The sequence below is a fragment of the Octopus sinensis genome, linkage group LG1 (genome assembly GCF_006345805.1).
Source record: "Octopus sinensis linkage group LG1, ASM634580v1, whole genome shotgun sequence".
Classification (NCBI taxonomy): domain Eukaryota; kingdom Metazoa; phylum Mollusca; class Cephalopoda; order Octopoda; family Octopodidae; genus Octopus; species Octopus sinensis.
In genome coordinates this window covers 108,637,196-108,654,552 of record NC_042997.1, presented here as the reverse complement: position 1 = coordinate 108,654,552, position 17,357 = coordinate 108,637,196, and the positions used below count along the sequence as shown (strand labels likewise).

Genomic DNA, 17,357 nt, shown 5'->3' with positions numbered 1-17,357 from the left:
TCATCATTTAACATTCACCTTCCATGCTGGCATGGATTTGATGGTTTGACTGGGGAACTGGCAAGCAGTAGGGCTGATTCAAGCTAAAATGTCAGCTTTGGCATGGTTTCTACTGCTTGATGCCCTTCCTAATGCCAACCACTATACAATATGAACTGGCTGCTTTTTCATACCAACCACCACCACCACTATCTTTTTATAGAGGTGTACTGAGTTCTTTTTACATGGCACCAGCACTTGTGAGGTTGCCATGGAACTTGCCAGACAGAAACAGAATGGGGAAGGAGAAGAAAGAGAGGAAAGGCTCTGACTATTAAGAGAAAAGCTTTTCATTAATGGTTTCCAGAGCTTCCTTTCCTGCTGGGAACTAGTCCCTCCCTGAATACTCCCATTCTAAGGTCATCATAACATTACATAACAGCCTCTTCATCATTTTACATTCACTTTGCAGGTCTGGCTGAGTGGTAAGAAACCTGCTTCCCAGCCACATCGTCCTGGGTTCAATCCCACTGCATAGCACCTTAGGGAAGTGTCTTCTATAGCCTCGTACTAACCAAAGCCTTGACGGAAACTGAAAGAACCTCTGTTGTGTATATTTATATCTATAATTATTTGTGTTGGTTTGTTTACATTCCCATAACTAAGCAGTTTGGCAAAAGAGGCCAACAGAATAAGTACCAGGCTTAAAAAGAGAGTGCTTGGGTTAACTCGTTCCACTTAAAATTCTTCAAGATATTGCACCAGCATGGCCACAGTCTAATGACTGAAACAAGTAAAAGCTAAGAGATAGCCTTGGCTGCACAAGTCAGTTCTTAGTCTGCATTGCTGCCTTCCTTCAGGGCTCGTGGGGACCTTGTCTCTTGTGCTATCTTCCATTTTTAGCATGGTTTCCCCTGCTGCAATACCTCTCTTATTACCAATCATTTCATGAGAGTGAATGCATTGAATACATTCTGTTGTGGTTCAGAGATGTCATGTCCCCCAGAAACTCTCTCCTCTGATCCCACTTCAGTTGTGAAACAGTTTTAGCATCACTGATTAGATGCTGACTTACTTGACATCAGACATCTTAATCTCTCCCTCTCTTAATCTTTTATTCCTTTATTTATTTCAGTCATTAGATTGCGGCCATGCTGGGGGTACTACCCTGTAGCATTTAGTGAGACAAATAACCCCCTATATTTATTTTTTAAGTCTGGTACTTATTCTGTCATTCTCTTTTGCTGAACCAAGTTACAGGGGCATAAACACACCAACACTGGTTGTCAAGCAGCGGGGTAGGGGACAGGCACACACACACACATATACTTCTTTCAGTTCCCATCTACCAAATCCACTCACAAGGATTTGGTCAGCCCATGGCTATAGTAGAAGACATTTGCCAAAGGTGCCATGCAGTGGGACTGAACCCAGAGTCATGTAGTTGGGAAGCAAACTTACTACTACACAACCACTCCTGCACCTGGCCGGGCAGAAGCCTGCACCAGGCTTCCATGACTGTTTTGCCAGGATTTTTACAGCTGGATGCCCTTCCTAACACAAACCACTCAGCAGAGTGGCCTGAGTGCTTTTTATGTGGCACAAGCACAGACGAGGTCAGCTTTGACACGGTTTTACAGCTAGGTGCCCTGCGTCAACCACTTTACAGTGTAGACTGGGTGCTTTTTTTAAGTGGCACCTGCAATGAAAGGGTCACCAAGTAACCCCTGCATGACAAAGAATCTTTTGAGAGGGGAGGGGGCGTTGGGGGAGGAGGAGGTGATCTTGTATTAAATGATGAAAGGTTAGAGTGAGACAGAAACAGGTGTCTCGGTGTAGAGGAGGTACATGGTTACCTGGCCGGAAGAATGGGGAGAGAGAGAGAGAGGAAACAGGAGTGAAGACAGAGAGGTGTACTGCTGCAAAAGAGATACATGGTTACCCAACCTGAGGTAAGTGCAGAAAAAGGAGAGTGGGAGACAGCAGGATAGAGAAGGTGGCAAAGTACCAGACAAACTCATAAGGGACAAGGATCAGAATATAGATGGGAATATATATATATTTATGTATGTTTCAGCATGTGCATGCACGTGTGTATTTGCCTCCCGTTCCAAAGCATACTGCTGTCTCCCAAACCGGCTGAATGTCCAGTCAGCTACAGCAAATCATCTCATTTCACTCCTACTTTTTGCCTCCATTCAGTTGCTCTTTTAATATAAAGAGGGTGGTGGGAAGAGAGTTGGAGTGAGAAGGTGATAGAGAACTGGGATGATTGGGAGGGAAGGGGTGGTAAAAGAGAAATAAAATGAGAAAGTGGGGGGTATGATGGTAGGAGGCTGAGTGATAAAAGTGAGGGTGTAGTGGAAGTGGACCCCCCCCCCACTTACCAACAGCTACCAGTTCCATATACAATATGTAGGTACTTTCTTTTTAATGTTGTCTGCTCCTTTCTGTTGACTATTATCAGAGTGATACGTCTGTGAAGTTGAACACTAGAAAGTATTCAAGCCTGTTGCATTAAACAAACTCAACATTAATATAAAGAATGGATAGTTTTTAGATTTAAACCTAGCTAACCCTTTCGATGGTGTATCTATTTTGAAATATGTTGCTTTTCGTCATTATTTAATGTCCATTTTCCATGCTGGCATCGGTTGGACAGTTTGACAGGAGCTGTACCAGGTACCACAGACTATTTTGGCATGGTTTCTACAGTTGGATGCTCTTCCTAATGCCAACCACTTTACAGGTTGTACTGGGTGCTTTTTATGTGGCACCAGCACCGTTAGAAGAAATTTAAAACTATTTACTGTTCTATTTCTAAATTATGATGTGACATTCTCAAAACACAAACAGGTTATCATGTGGCATTTCACTGAATAATTATGTTTGCTTAATTTATTTTCATAATAAATATTTTTCTGAAAATTTGTTTCATTTTAAAATTTCTTTTTAAAAAGGTGATTGACCAGGCTGATGTAATTCTGGAAGTTTTAGATGCTCGTGACCCCCTTGGTACGCGCTGTAAAGAAGTTGAAGAAGCCGTCATCAGTTCTGGTCTCAACAAAAAGATTGTTTTAGTTCTTAACAAAATTGGTAAGTGGGGCTGCTTCATTGCTCATCATATTTCTAATGACAAACACTTCCTATATGTTTCAATTAATTTAGGAAAATAACAATTTGAAGGAATAGTTAAATAACTTAAGCTAATGTTTGGATTATAACTGCAAGATGCTTAAATATAATTATGATGGAAGGGGTTAATTTAAATAACCTATTTGTACTTTGAGGATTCACCCTGTCACCCTATCACCACCATCTCTTTCCTCTATTTCCAACTGAAGTGGCTATGTGAATCCTCTACGATAAGACACCTGTTCCTGTCTCATTGTCACACTTTAAGCCTTTCAACTCCTGGCATAAAGTCGCCTTCCTCAGTAGCTTCACTGGCTTGTCAGATCCTGTCAAACTCTCCAACCCACGATTTTGTGGAACATGGACATTAAGCTATGATGATGAGTTTTCAACCAGAGATGGTCTCGGCTGGTTTTGTATCGAACAAGTGAAATTATTTGTCTTTTTGTTGTGTCCAAAGAGGAAAATTTAATAGTTCTGTTGGTCAAAAGAACTTTTTGTATTGTGCTAAACAAACAGGGAAACTCATTCTACCACGCATTAGAAAGTTTTTGGAGACTGCTGTAGAAATATTTGAATTTAAGGAGAACTGGTCAATTAGACATAATGATACCCTCCTATGTCAGGGGTCACTACATCACCTGTTCTCTTCACTACAAGAATCTTTGTTGGTTTGGCATCACACAACCCCAACACCCTTTTATCATTAAGATAATCACGAAACAAATATCCTCTGGCTGTTGTACCTGATAAATTTAATATGGAATGATCAGTTCCACTTTGACCAGGCACTGTAACCCAGATTTGAGGATCAACGAAAATGGTTGAGGGACTTATGAGTATTTTTGTGGTGTCCCCTGATTCAACAAGATTTGAACTCAGCCCTACATATTAACAAAATTTTTTACATTTATTACTCCTGCTAACAGTGGCAAAGCTGATTATATTTTTTGCTAGGTTGCCTGGGCTATTTGACTCAAGTATAAGGCCTGTTTGCCCTGTCAAATTCACCATCCGTACTACCATTTATGATGTCTCACCAATCTTAGCTGCAGTGATCACTTTATGTGGAGTTCAATAGAATTTTGTAGAAACTCTGCTGGTATCGAAACAGTCATGTTTAAACTGGAATTGGTGTGAATCTTTTACTTGTAGATCTTGTTCCACGTGTAAATATCGAAGCTTGGTTAAAATATCTGAAAAATGAATTCCCTACTGTTCCCTTCAAATCTTCTGTACAGAAACAAAAATCAAAGTTGGTAAGCGCCTTTCCTTGATTTCTTTTTGAAAATAATTTATAAGCAACCTCATTACTCTTGGTTTTATCTTTTTCATCAAGAGGATCTTAATCCTATCTTTCTTGATTTTTCAGTTTCTACAAAATGTTTCATTTACTTGGTTCATCATGCTTTATTATAGAGAAAATATTAAGAAACATATCATTTATCTGTTTTGTTTTTTTCTTTTTTTCTCTCTTTTCTGACAGCTATGTCCTAATATGGAGCTTTTTGTCTGTGAACTAACAAATACTAGGATTGCATGCCTTAACCCTTTCGTTACCATATTTTTGTTGAGATGCTCTGTTTTTCTTTCAATTACTTTAAAATATAGCAAAGAATGTAGTTTTAAAATAACTTAGTTATTATTCAGCTAGTGTTAGCAACACAAATTGTGACTAAGGTTTGGTGGAAGATTTTTATTCAAAACTTATGAAAAAAAGATATTTGTACTCAGAGCCAGAACCGGTTTCAGCCAGGTTGGTAACAGCAGGGTTAAACATTTACGTTGATGATATTAAAATACAAATAACTTTTTAAACTATTTCAAAGATGGTCTAATTTAGGTGACTTTAGCTCATTTGGTTTTTGATCTGCTTACTGTGCTTTGAAGTTCTCTGGTGAGAAATGTCTTTTTTTCTTTGTTCTGTGCGTTGCCTTCAGCACTGAACACGTTTAGCTTCTTTGTCTTTTTTTTTTTTTATTTACTTTGACTCTGCTTTCTAATCTTAGGATCTAATTAGTGACAGAGGCTTAGTCCAAAGACTCCTAAATCATTTCACCACACACTTTGCAGCTTTCAAAGTCTTTCACTTAGAAACAACAGCTCCAGAAATTAAACTGATTTCTGTCGGAAATAGAACACATCACAACTGATTTAGGATTTGTGAACAAAATGTTTACATAACAAAGTTGACTTTTGTAACTATTTGGTGAAATGACATTCACCTGTAACATATTCACTAAGTATAAATGGTTGCATCTGTTCACCGATAACAACCCATGTCCTTGACCCTGTCCTACACACATGGGACCCTGTGTCGTTAGTTGATGAAATTTTTGATATTAGCTATAACTGTCCTATAAAGACTATAACAACTAAATCTTACCACCTATTGTTATGGGAAATATCTTTTGCTTGTTTCAGACATTAAACCACAGCCATTCTGGAGCACTGCCTTGAAGGATTTTAGTTGAATAAGTTGGCTCCAATTCTTTTCTTTTTTTTTTAAGCCTTGTACTTATTGTATTGGTCTCTTTAGCCAAACCGCTAAGTTACAGGGACATAAACACACCAATACTGGTTGTTAAGCAGTGGGGTGGGGGCAGACACAAGACACAAATACACACACATATTTATGATAGGTTTCTTTTAGTTTCATCTACCAAATTGACTGAAAAGCTTTGGTCAGTCCTAGGTAGAAATTACTTGCCCAAGGTGCCCAGGACCTTTATGGTTGGGAAGCAAACTTCTTACCACACAGCCACACCTGCAGATTTACTATGGCTGGATGCTTTTCCTACCACTAACCCTCACCTTTTTCAAAGCAAGGTAATTTTACTCTTATGGTCAGATATCTTGGAATCAAACCACATCGCTCGTATGGCAGTGAAGCTCATTTATAGTTATCACATCCCAAAACAAACACACACACACAGATTTATAGATTTATACAAGGGGCTTCTTTTAGTTTCCATCTACCAAGTCTACTCATTAGGCTTTGGTTGACCAAACGCTCTAGTAGAAGACATTTGCTCAAGGTGCCATGTTGTGGGACTGAACCCAAAACCATGTGGCCGGTAGCAACACAAGACTATTCTTGAATAGAATTAAACATTTGACTTTTGTCATCAATTTTCTTCCAGTTACTAAACTTTATAGACACAGGTGTGGCTGTATGATAAGATGTTTTTGGTTCAAACCCACTGCATGGCACTTTCGGTGAATGTCTTCTACAATAAAGCCTTGTGGGTGGATTTGGTAGATGGAAACTAAAAGAAGCCTGTCATATATATACGTCTTTGTGTCTGTGTTTGTCCACCACCGCTGCTTGACAGCTGGTGTTGGTGCGTTTATGTCCCCGTAACCTAGCAGCTCAGCAAAAGAGACTGATGGAGGAAGTGTCAGGCTTAAAAAGAATTAAAAGCACTGGAGTCGATTCATTCAACGAAGATTCTCTGAGGCAGTGCCCCAGCATGGCCACAATCTAAAGACTGAAACAAGTAAAAGATAAAAGCTTGCTTTGGACCAAATTTCAATTTCTTATGATTCTGGAAATTCCTGGCTTTGATTGAAGGAATTTTGGGGATTCTGATTTTGTGGTCAAGTAAAAGAGGAGGAGGAGGAGATCGTGTTTTGTGTCCTGAAACCAAAATTGATGACAGCTTTGGTTGGTATATGAGTTTTGTTTTCTATGTAGGGCCATGTAAAGAAATATTCCATGTGGAAAGGATTGCAGAAGAAGACATCCAATTGTCTTGGAGCTGATCTCTTGATGAAGCTGCTTGCTAATTATTGCCGCAGTGAAGGCCTAAAAGTAGCCATCAGGGTTGGTGTTGTAGGTGAGTAATTTATTAATTGCATCTAAGATCTCGGTAATCATCATCATAACTGTGCTGGTGCCTCATGAAAAGCACCCAGTACACACTGCAAAGTGGTTGGCATTAGGAAGGACATCCAGCTGTGGAAACCTAGCCAAAACGATAGACAAATGGCACTTGGTGCAGCTGTCTGGCTTGCCAGCTCCTGTTGAAGCAACCAAACAGAAATTATAGATTTATCTTCAAGTGAACCTCTATGTGGTCAGCTGGCTTGCTTGACATATCAGCCAAGTCTACTTCAAATCATACTTTGAGAAAACAACACATCAAACAATGTAGTCCAAGATATACATATCATAGTTGTATGTATACACATTGATTTGGCAATATGCGGTGCTTGAGAAGACCCATCAGGCCCAGTGAAATCATAGTTGTGACCAATGCTGGTGGCACGTAAAAAGTACCTTTCAAGCATTGGGCCTCACGGGGTCAAAGTGACCGATGCTGGTAGAACATGAGAAGCTCCTTTCAAATGTTAGGCCTCACAGAAGCAATGACAAATGACCGAGACCTTTGGCATTATGTCGTGCTTGAGAAGAAGACCCATTGAGTCAAGTAAAATAACGGTTGTAGCAGATACTGGTGGCACTTAAGAACATCAATTACACTCTCAGAGTGGTTGGCATTGGGAAGGACATCCAGCTGTAGAAACTATGCCAAATTAAACTGGAGTCTGGTGCAGCCTTCCACCCTTGCCAGCTCTGGTCAAACTGTCCAACCCATGCCAGCATGGACAATGGGCGTTAAATGATGATGATAATGATTAAACTTATAAAAGCCTTTGTATTATACACATTTTCTGGTTTCATAAAAATCTTTAACTGAAAGAAATTCCCTGTTTTTATACAATATTTGTCATAAATTCTTGTATTTTCAATAAAAGAGTGTCTTTATATCTCAGAATTGCTGTTTTATTTTGCAAAATCTCTTCCACAAACTGTTTCCGTTTCCATTGTACCCAGGTCTACCCAACACTGGCAAAAGCAGTATTATTAACAGCCTTAAACGAAATCGGGCATGCAGAGTTGGTGACGTCCCTGGAATTACAAGGTAAGGAATCTGTTTTGGTTTTTGTTAGCATTTGTCATGGAATGTTTATTGTTGGAGCTGTAGGATCTTCTGCCTTTGTGTGGCAGTTAATCATTTGATTCTCTAAGAATTGGAGTTCTGTTGTTTGTCTGTCTAAAGTTGATAGAGTTATGAGATTTGTTGGATGAACATTACGCAACCCTTTTGCATTTAAACTGGCTCAAACATTCTACCTGTTCTATGTTCAACTTGGCCAGATCCAACCTCTCCAACTTACCCTACTATGTCAGTCTAAAAGAAAGCAATGTAACTAAGTGAGCCTTATAGAGTAATCTGAATTCTTAAGGGTCAAAGAAGATAATCTTGTCAGCAGCTTCAGTTATGTCCCATTGTATGGCATATTGGCACAGGGACCCATATGTTTCCAATGGCTTCAGTTTCTAAGTGGGACCTGATGGGTCAGTAGTTTTTGTTTTATCTTATTTACTTTTTCAATTGTTCTAAATTCACTCTGATCTACTGCTTCCACTCCACAGTTACTGTTGGTAATAAATTAATAAACCCAGTCCTTCTTCCCCCCACCCACTGTGTAGCTTGAGGGTCCACCCAAACACCTCATCTCCACCATATTTTTTTATCTCTTTTCACCTCTGCTCAATCACTCTGACCCTTTCTTCCAAAATAAGAGTAACCATGTAGCTTTTCTACAACAGAAAAACCCTGTTTTGTTCTGGGCCCCTTCTCTCATTCATCTCCTAGCATCAGGCCTCCTCTCTTGAAGTTTGTAGTCTAGCAAACTGCCTGGCAACCTCACTTATGCTGGCTGCACACAAAATGCACTCAATACACGCTGTACAGTGGCTGACTTTAATTTGGTTCTCTGTCAGTTACAATGACAAGCATCCCCATTGATCCGATTAACCAAACATCCTGCTTGTGGAATTAACGTACAAGTGGCTGAGCACTCCACAGACACATATACCCCTTAACGTAGTTCACGAGGAGATTTGGAGTGACACAGAATATGACAATGTTGTCCCCCCATGAATTACAAGTACAATTGATTTTTACCAGCTTAGTGGACTGGAGCACCGTGAAACAGTGTCTTGCCCAAAGACACAATCCCTTACCAGGTATTGAATCCATGACCTCACAATTGTAAGTCAAACACCCTAACCACTTAACTACATGCTTTTGGCTGACATTAGGAAATGCATCCAGCTGTAGAAACCATGCCATGACTGACGATGGAGCAGGATGTGGTCGTTGGGGGTCACTGGATCCTGTCGCAGTCTACAATAGTTGATGGTAGATTAGCCTTGCCCTTCATTTAGTCTCTGTTGATATTAACTTTGACCTTTCTTTCATAGTTTGTCTATAATTGTAGCTTTACTGAATCCTGCAATTCTTGCTCTGTGTTTGAATTATTTCTTTGTTTTTTTTTCCCCCACAGATCAATGCAAGTAATAAGCCTAACAAAGAATATCAAACTCTTGGATAGTCCTGGTGTTGTCATGTCCGATAATCCCTCGGGCACTTCTCTTATCCTGAAAAACTGTGTGAAGGTTTGTTGATCTTTTAATCAACTCCAAACTGTCTTTCATTATTTTTCTTTTTTTCCATATTTTGTGCTTACCGTTGTTGCAGGTACAATGCTTGCCTCTCAACCACACACAAACACACACACTTTAGTCGTCATTGGTGTTATTTCAATTGATTGATGTCGTTAGTTGAACAAAATCTTGAACCTTTGTGAGTTTAAGAAGGCTTATCTGCTAATCCAAGTCCTTTGATCTATGTGTGTTCCAGAAATGAAGAATTTTAACAAAATAATTTCATGATGAATATTGTATGATATTTCCCTATTCAAGAACCCAACCATTTTTAGCAATGATTTCCCATTTGTATAGCAAAACACCTATATTTGTCCCCTGTACACCTTAAATCTCTCAAAAGGCACAAAGCCACACCCACTCAATTCTGCTTCCCCCTCCTGCCAGTCAAAGGTGGCGGGGGGGGTCCTTGCCTTGTAAGATGATCTTGTTAGGGGTGGTGCCACATAGAAAGCATCCAGTACACTCTGGAAAATGGTTGGCATTAGAAAGGGCACCCAGCTGTAGAAATTTTTCCATAACAGACAATCAGAGACTGGTGCAGCTCTCTGGCTGGCCAACTTCTATCAAACTGCCCTACCTTTGCCAGGATGGGTAATGGACATTAAATGACCATGATGATAGTTTCGGATTAATTTTGACATTCAATAAAAGAGAAACAAACTGAACAGAATTTCAATAATATGTTGAGGGAATTATTGAAACTTATCCAGTTGACAGAAAAACTAATGGATTCATGAAACTTTTGTTTTATTTTGGATGGTAATTATTAGGTTTCTGGAATTGATGATCCTTCAACAGCTGTAGAGACAATCCTGAAACGATGTAACAAAGAACAGGTAAGAATAGTTTGGTTTTCTTCATTCTTCTAAACTGTCACAGTTTTGCAACAAAGATTTTCTCACTTCATGAAATAAGTTTAAACTAAAGTGAATTGTTGTGTGGCCCTAAATGGTTCCTCTCTGCTGGAGTGGCTTTTCTACAGGAGAAAATGCCTTTAGCAATGGCACAGTCATTGGCCCCAGATCAAGCAGAAGATGAAGTGAAAGAAGCAAGTAATCCGATTTGGTAGTTCAGCATACATACATATGTATATATATGTGTGTGTGTGTTTATATATATATATATATACATACACTACGAGTTTCTTTCAGTTTTTGTCTAGCAAATCCACTCACAAGGCTTTGGTTAGCCCAAGACTATAGCAGCCCCATGATCCCACACTGTGGGACTGAACTATGTGGTTGGGAAGTAAGCTTCTTACAACACAACCACATCTGCACCTATGTGTATATATATATATATATATATATAGAGAGAGAGAGAGAGAAATGTATTTACTAGCCTTTTGTTCACTCTCAGCTAGTTTCGTTATATTTATAAAATTGTTTTTTCTGAATTACAGTTTTCCTATGAAATTTTGGGTTGTTGATTGTTGTTAAATTTGTAAGATTTTGTTGATTGCAGTGTAAATGTCTTCAATCCATTAACACATTAAGAAAACTGTCTGCCTGAAGAATATCTGACCCTAACTTCTCCTTAAGAGTCTTTGATCATTAAATTCCTTAGAAATTTCTTTGCTGAAAACCATGAGGTGGGAACCACATGACTGTTACAAATATCTTTTACTTTTATCTTTCTTAAGAACAGAAAGTAAATCTTTGATTTTATTGGTGTTACCACTTTTATGCTGCTTCCAATACCATTGAAAACACTAATAGAGTGATTCCATTTTTCATAGATGATGATGCACTACAAGATTCCAAAATATAATGATACTATGGAATTCCTTGCTATTCTTGCTCGAAAATGGGGCTATTTCAAAAAAGGTGGTTCTCCAGATATCAACAAATCTGCTAGAGTTATTCTACAACATTGGAACAGGTAACCACATTCACTACATTCCAGCCTTTATTCTTTAGTCTATCCTAATTCTTCAAATCCACTTGGTCCTTATTACCATTTCTTCAATTTCTGACCATATCCACTAAAAATACCTCAAGTCATGTTCAATAAAGATTGCTCTGGTTCCATCTCCCTGCTATAGTAAACAGCTGACGGTGTTGAAAGATGTGGCTGTTGACCAATTCTTATATTTATATGTTGAACACTTTCCATCAAATTACAACATAATGAGGCTTAATTGACAAGTTGGTAATTACTGATGTCTTTCTAAATCTTCACACCTAACCTGTGTGTGTGTGTGTGTGTCCCTTAATCTTGACCTCATACATTGATTGTAAGCAAAGTCGTTGGTCTTACAAAATAGGGAGACTTGTTTGCTACCTTCCATGAAAACATGTCCGGCCATTGAACTGTTTGTGTTCGAAGGACTGGGGGAAATATTACCTTACATGGAAATAGATGGGCATTGGTGACAGGAAGAGCATCCAGTTCTAGAAACCCTGATGCAAGAGTTACACCTGATCCATACAAGCATTGGAAAAGTGGATGTTAAATGATGATGACAGACGTCAGCAGCTTAATTAATACAACTAAAACAACACAAATCTATAATGAATTCATAAGAACCCTAAAAATAAGTGTTCTGTTGATTAACTGGTGATAAATTCCCCTCAAATGATTTAATACTGAAGAAGTAATATACTTTATCATTGTTTAATGTCCTTTTTCAATGCTGGCAAGGTTGGGATGGTTCGACTGAGGCCTGGAAAGCCAGGAGGTGGCACCAGTCTGATCTGGCAATGTTTCTACAGCTGGATGCCCTTCCTAATGCTAACCACTCCGAGAGTGTAATGGGTACTTTTTACGTGCCACAGGCCAGAGGGAGCTAGCATCGACCACGATCAGATGGTGCTTCTTACATGCCAACGGCATAGGGACCACAACTACAATTTCTATTTGACTGTGATTTGATTTCATTTTGCTGTTTGTTTATTTCAGTGGTCGCATCAGCTATTATACCGAGCCACCTGAAAACGTTACTACACATGTCAGTGCAGAAATTGTTAGCGAAATGGGGAAGTCCTTTGACCTGGATGCCATTAAAGATGAAGAAATTCAAATATTAAATCGTAAGTGATGGTTTTCCTACAAACTACTACCACAACCAATGCTGCTACATCCATCTTGAGTGTTCGTAATGCTGGTGTTTTAGGAACACAAACTGATGTCAGTATGTATGATTGATGACTGACCTGAAGATTGATTGAAGGGTCTACAGCCATAAAGAGTTTGTATGATTGATGACTGACCTGAAGATTGATTGTAGGGTCTACAGCCATAAAGAGTTTGTATGATTGATGACTGACCTGAAGATTGATTGAAGGGTGGGTCTACAGCCATAAAGAGTTTGTATGATTGATGATTGACCTGAAGATTGATTGAAGGGTCTACAGTCATACAGAGCTTGCTTCAAAAGCTCATATCCTTGCATTATATTTCTCTCTAAGTGTGTGTGTCTACATAACAACAGTTACCAAGCTATATATATGTGTGTGTGTGGTAAGTAGCTAACTTCCCAATCGCATGGTTCTGGGTTCAGTCCCACTGCGTGGCACCTTGGGCAAGTGTCTTCTACAATAACCTCAGGTTGGCCAAAGCCTTGTGAGTGGATTTGGTAGATGGAAACTGAAAGAAGCCTGTCATATATGTGTGTCTTTGTGTCAGTGTTTATCCCCAACCACTGCTTCACAGCTGGTGTTGGTGTGTTTACATTCCTGTAACTTAGCAGTTCAGTAAAAGAGATTGATGGAATATGTATCGGGCTCAAAAAAAAAACAGAAAAAGTACTGGAGTCAATTCATTCAACTAAAATTCTTCAAAGTGATGCTCCAGCATGGCCACAGTCCAAATGGCCGAAAAAAAAGTTAAAAACAAAAGATAAAAAGGTGCAGGTGTGGCTACGTACCAACTCTGAAGGCCAGTGGTCTACTGGTTCTGAGAGTTGGGCTCCTGATTTTGTTTGTGAGTTCAATTCCTGGGCCAGGTGGTATGTTATTGCCTGAACAAGGTCGTTTCATTGTTCCTGCAGCTTTGTGTTGGTGCAGCCCTCTCTGCAACAAGCTCCAAGTCCCTCTGGATCATTGGTGGAAAGGCCGAGAAGAGTCCTCTCTCTCTGCTCACAACTGCAAACACAAAAGGCAGTACTTCAGTACAAGTTACCAGATCGTCGTTACTTGCAGCTGATCACTAAACAAGATGTGCAAACTAATTAGACTTCAATATGGAGTTTGTTTTAAGGAGGCAAACTAGCAGAATCGGTACTGCACCAGGAGAAATGCTCAGTGGCATTTCTTCTGACTTTGCATTCTGAGTTCAAATCCCACCAAAGTCAACTTAGTCTTTTATCCTTTCGGGGTTGATAAAATAAGCACCAGTAGAACACTGGGGTTTGTGTACACAACTTATTCCCCCCCCCCCTCCAATTACTGGCTTTGTGCAAAGATTCGAAACCAACATGTTAAGCACTGAATCACAGATCACTCTACATTTCCAGTGCCTTTACCCTGGCACCCACCAAAATAAGATTTATACAAAGAAGGGTCTATCTTCAAACAATGTTCTTTTAGCATGGTTGTTGAAAGAATTGGTAAATAGAATTCTAAAGACTGTTGTGATGTCAACAAAAGGATTTTGGTAAATAATCAACCCCACTCGTGTGCTGTGTCCACTCACTGTTTTTTCCTTTGATACTATAATGGCCAATCCTTCCTCTTCATAACATCATCCCTCTGGAATCTCCTCCTTGCTCATGTCTTCTGCAGACAGAACAGAAATAATATCAACCCCTCACCAATATTTGAGGGTCAGCCAAGGGTCAAGAGCTGTCCCTCTTCTACATCAATGGTTTTTAACCAGGGTCCATTTAAAATTTTTGTTGTTGAAATATATCTGCACTAAATTGATTGTGGCTCTGTGGTAAGTAGCTTGCTAACCAACCACATGGTTCTGCATTCAGTCCTACTGCGTGGCACCTTGGGCCGACCAAAGTCTTTTGAGTGGATTTGGTAGATGGAAACTGAAAGAAGCCCATCGTATATATATATGTATGTTTTTGCGTGTCTGTGTTTGTTGCCCCACCATCACTGATGTGTTTATATCTCCATAACTTGGCTGTTCAGCAAAAGAGACCGATAGAATAAGTACTAGGCTTACAAAGAATAAGTCCTGGGGTTGATTTGCTCAACTAAAAGCAGTGCTCCAGCATGGCCACAGTCAAATGACTGAAACAAGTAAAAGAATAAAAGAATGCATAAAACATTTTAACAATTTTTTAATACAAATTCTAATAATATTATAACAATATGATTTTTTTTTCAACATGAAATGAGTATGGAGGTCCATAGGAATCAAAAGGAGTCAATTGGCAAAATGTGGTTGAGGACCACTGATCTAGACTCATCAAGCTGAAAATGGAAAATAGGACCCTAAAACTCAACCAATACAAGTCAACCAAATCTAGATTTGGTTTTTATTTAACCTTTTCCTTACTGTATTTATTTTGAGATGCTTTGTCAGGTTTCTTTCAATTACTTAAAATATAACAAAGAATTTAGTAAAATAACTTAGTTATCATTCAGCTAGTGTTAGGAACATAAATTGTGACTAAAGTTTGGTGGAAGATTTTAATTCAAAACTTAAGAAAACAAGACGTTTGTACTACAGAGCCAGTTTCAGCCGGGTTGGTAACGAAAGGATTAAAAGAAAATAAGACTCTGCTGACCTGGAGTGAAATATAATCTGGGATGAATTGGTGTGCTTTGATCTCTTGTATTTTATTTTTTTAATATAATGATTTTAATGAGATGCAAATCAAATTTCTGAGAAAAGAGGAGTTTTTCACTGAATTAAATTTATTAACCATTTTGATTTAAACCAGTCATATCTGACCCAAATACTCAACAAGGTTTTATGTTCAGACTGGTCAGATCCAGCCTCTCATGCATATCCTATAATGTCATCTTAAAACTAACGAATCACGTCATTGAAATCTCAAAGCTACGAGATAATGCAGGATTAATTCAAAGCAACATGAATAAATAAATTTTTGGTTTGAGGAAATAATTTGAATGCAAAATGGTTCATGAGGACGGAGTTGTGAAGCAGCTCTGCACATCATCATCATTGTTTAACATCTGCTTTCCATGCTGGCATGGGTTGGACAGTTTGACTGGGGACTGGCAAGCCAGTAGGCTGCTCCAGGCTCCAATCTGATCAGGCAATGTTTCTACAGCTGGATGCCCTTCCTAATGCCAACCACTCCGAGAACATAGTGGGTGCTTTTTACATGCCAGGGGGTGGGGCTGGCATCAACCACGTTTGGATGGTGCTTTTTACATGCCTCCGGCATGGGGAACCAGTAAGCAGCTCTGGCAGCGACCCATGCATGAATGGTGCTTATTGCGTGCCACCAGCACAGGAGCCAGTCAGGTGGCACTGGCATCGGACACAACTACAATTTCCATTTGATTTGATTTTGATTTTACTTGACTCAATAGGTCATCCTCAAGCACAGCATCTGGTGAGACAATTCAAAGGTACTTTTTAAATGGATTGATTATGCGACACTGGTGTAGGCTACAGCTGTGATCTCACTTTACTTGCGGGGTCTTCTCAATCACAGTATATCTCCAGAGGTCTCAGTCTTTCGTCATTGCCTCTGAAAGGCCCAATGTTCAAAGGTCATACTTCACCACCTCATCCCATGTCTTCCTGGGTCCCCCTCTTCTGCGGGTTCTTTCCACTGTTAGGGAGTGACATATTTTCACACAGCTCTCCTCATCCATACCAGCTCAGTCATCTCTCTTGCACATCACATTTGATGCTTCTTATGTCCAACATTTAAGGCGCTTACATTGTCGTGTGTGCACACAGACATTACACATCCACTGGAGCATACTAGCTTCATTTCTTTCAAGCCTACGCATGCCTTCAGCAGTCACAGCCCATATTTCACTGCCATGTAGCATGGCAGTTCGCACACATGCATCATACAATCTACGTGTTGCAGAATGCAAACCTAATTTTCATTTTGTTTCTTCCATTTCCATTGTTTCAGATTCTAAACCTATGAGCAGTAACTTCATGCCCATCCCAGGATCGCAGCCAGTTACGTGTGTCATGGACGAGAAAGAAATTGTGTCACTTGCAAGACAACAACTTCTTGGAATAGAAGAATCTAATGAAGAAGTAGAAAGCATGGATGAAAATGAAGACTTGAATGAAAATGAAGCCCCAGAAGAAGCTGAGGTATTTTACAATCTGAATAAAATGAAATGTTCTTAAAATCTACAAATTTAAAATTATTAATTATTGTGCTTCTAAAACTAAGATATATATTGTAGAAGCGGTATATCTATGGGGAAAATATTCTGAGAGCATTTTTGGCAAAATATTTTGTCAATGCAAACAAGTCGTCGTCATCATCGTTTAACATCCGTATTCCATGCTTGTATGGGTGGGATGGTTTCACAAGAGCCGGCCAGGCAGAAGCATGTACCAGACTTCTGTGGCTGTTTTGGCAAGATTTTTACAGCTAGATGCCCTTCCAAACACCAACCATGTTACAGTGTGGACTGGGTGCTCTTTAAGTGGTACCTGCACTGACAGGGTCACCAAGTACTTGCAAGACAAAAATAAAAGTAAAGACATGAAAATAATTGGAATTTCTTTAAATGAATTAGTGCCAGGTATGATATCTTATACAAAAAGGTTGCTTTTTGTGGTAATTAAGAAGTCAGGAATTCAAAATCATATTAGA

The 17,357-nt window shown here is 39.3% G+C and overlaps 1 protein-coding gene across 1 annotated transcript in view; it reads left to right on the top strand.

Annotated features, from left to right (window-relative positions):
- Positions 1-17,357, top strand: part of LOC115212978 (guanine nucleotide-binding protein-like 3 homolog) — a 30,297-nt gene that overhangs the window by 10,212 nt on the left and 2,728 nt on the right. The window contains exons 7-15 of the mRNA XM_029781846.2: positions 2,940-3,075; positions 4,270-4,373; positions 6,812-6,953; positions 7,955-8,042; positions 9,475-9,586; positions 10,408-10,473; positions 11,376-11,518; positions 12,539-12,669; positions 16,656-16,846. Coding sequence (XP_029637706.1) covers positions 2,940-3,075; positions 4,270-4,373; positions 6,812-6,953; positions 7,955-8,042; positions 9,475-9,586; positions 10,408-10,473; positions 11,376-11,518; positions 12,539-12,669; positions 16,656-16,846 — 1,113 coding nt within the window. The remainder of the gene's footprint in view (positions 1-2,939; positions 3,076-4,269; positions 4,374-6,811; positions 6,954-7,954; positions 8,043-9,474; positions 9,587-10,407; positions 10,474-11,375; positions 11,519-12,538; positions 12,670-16,655; positions 16,847-17,357) is intronic.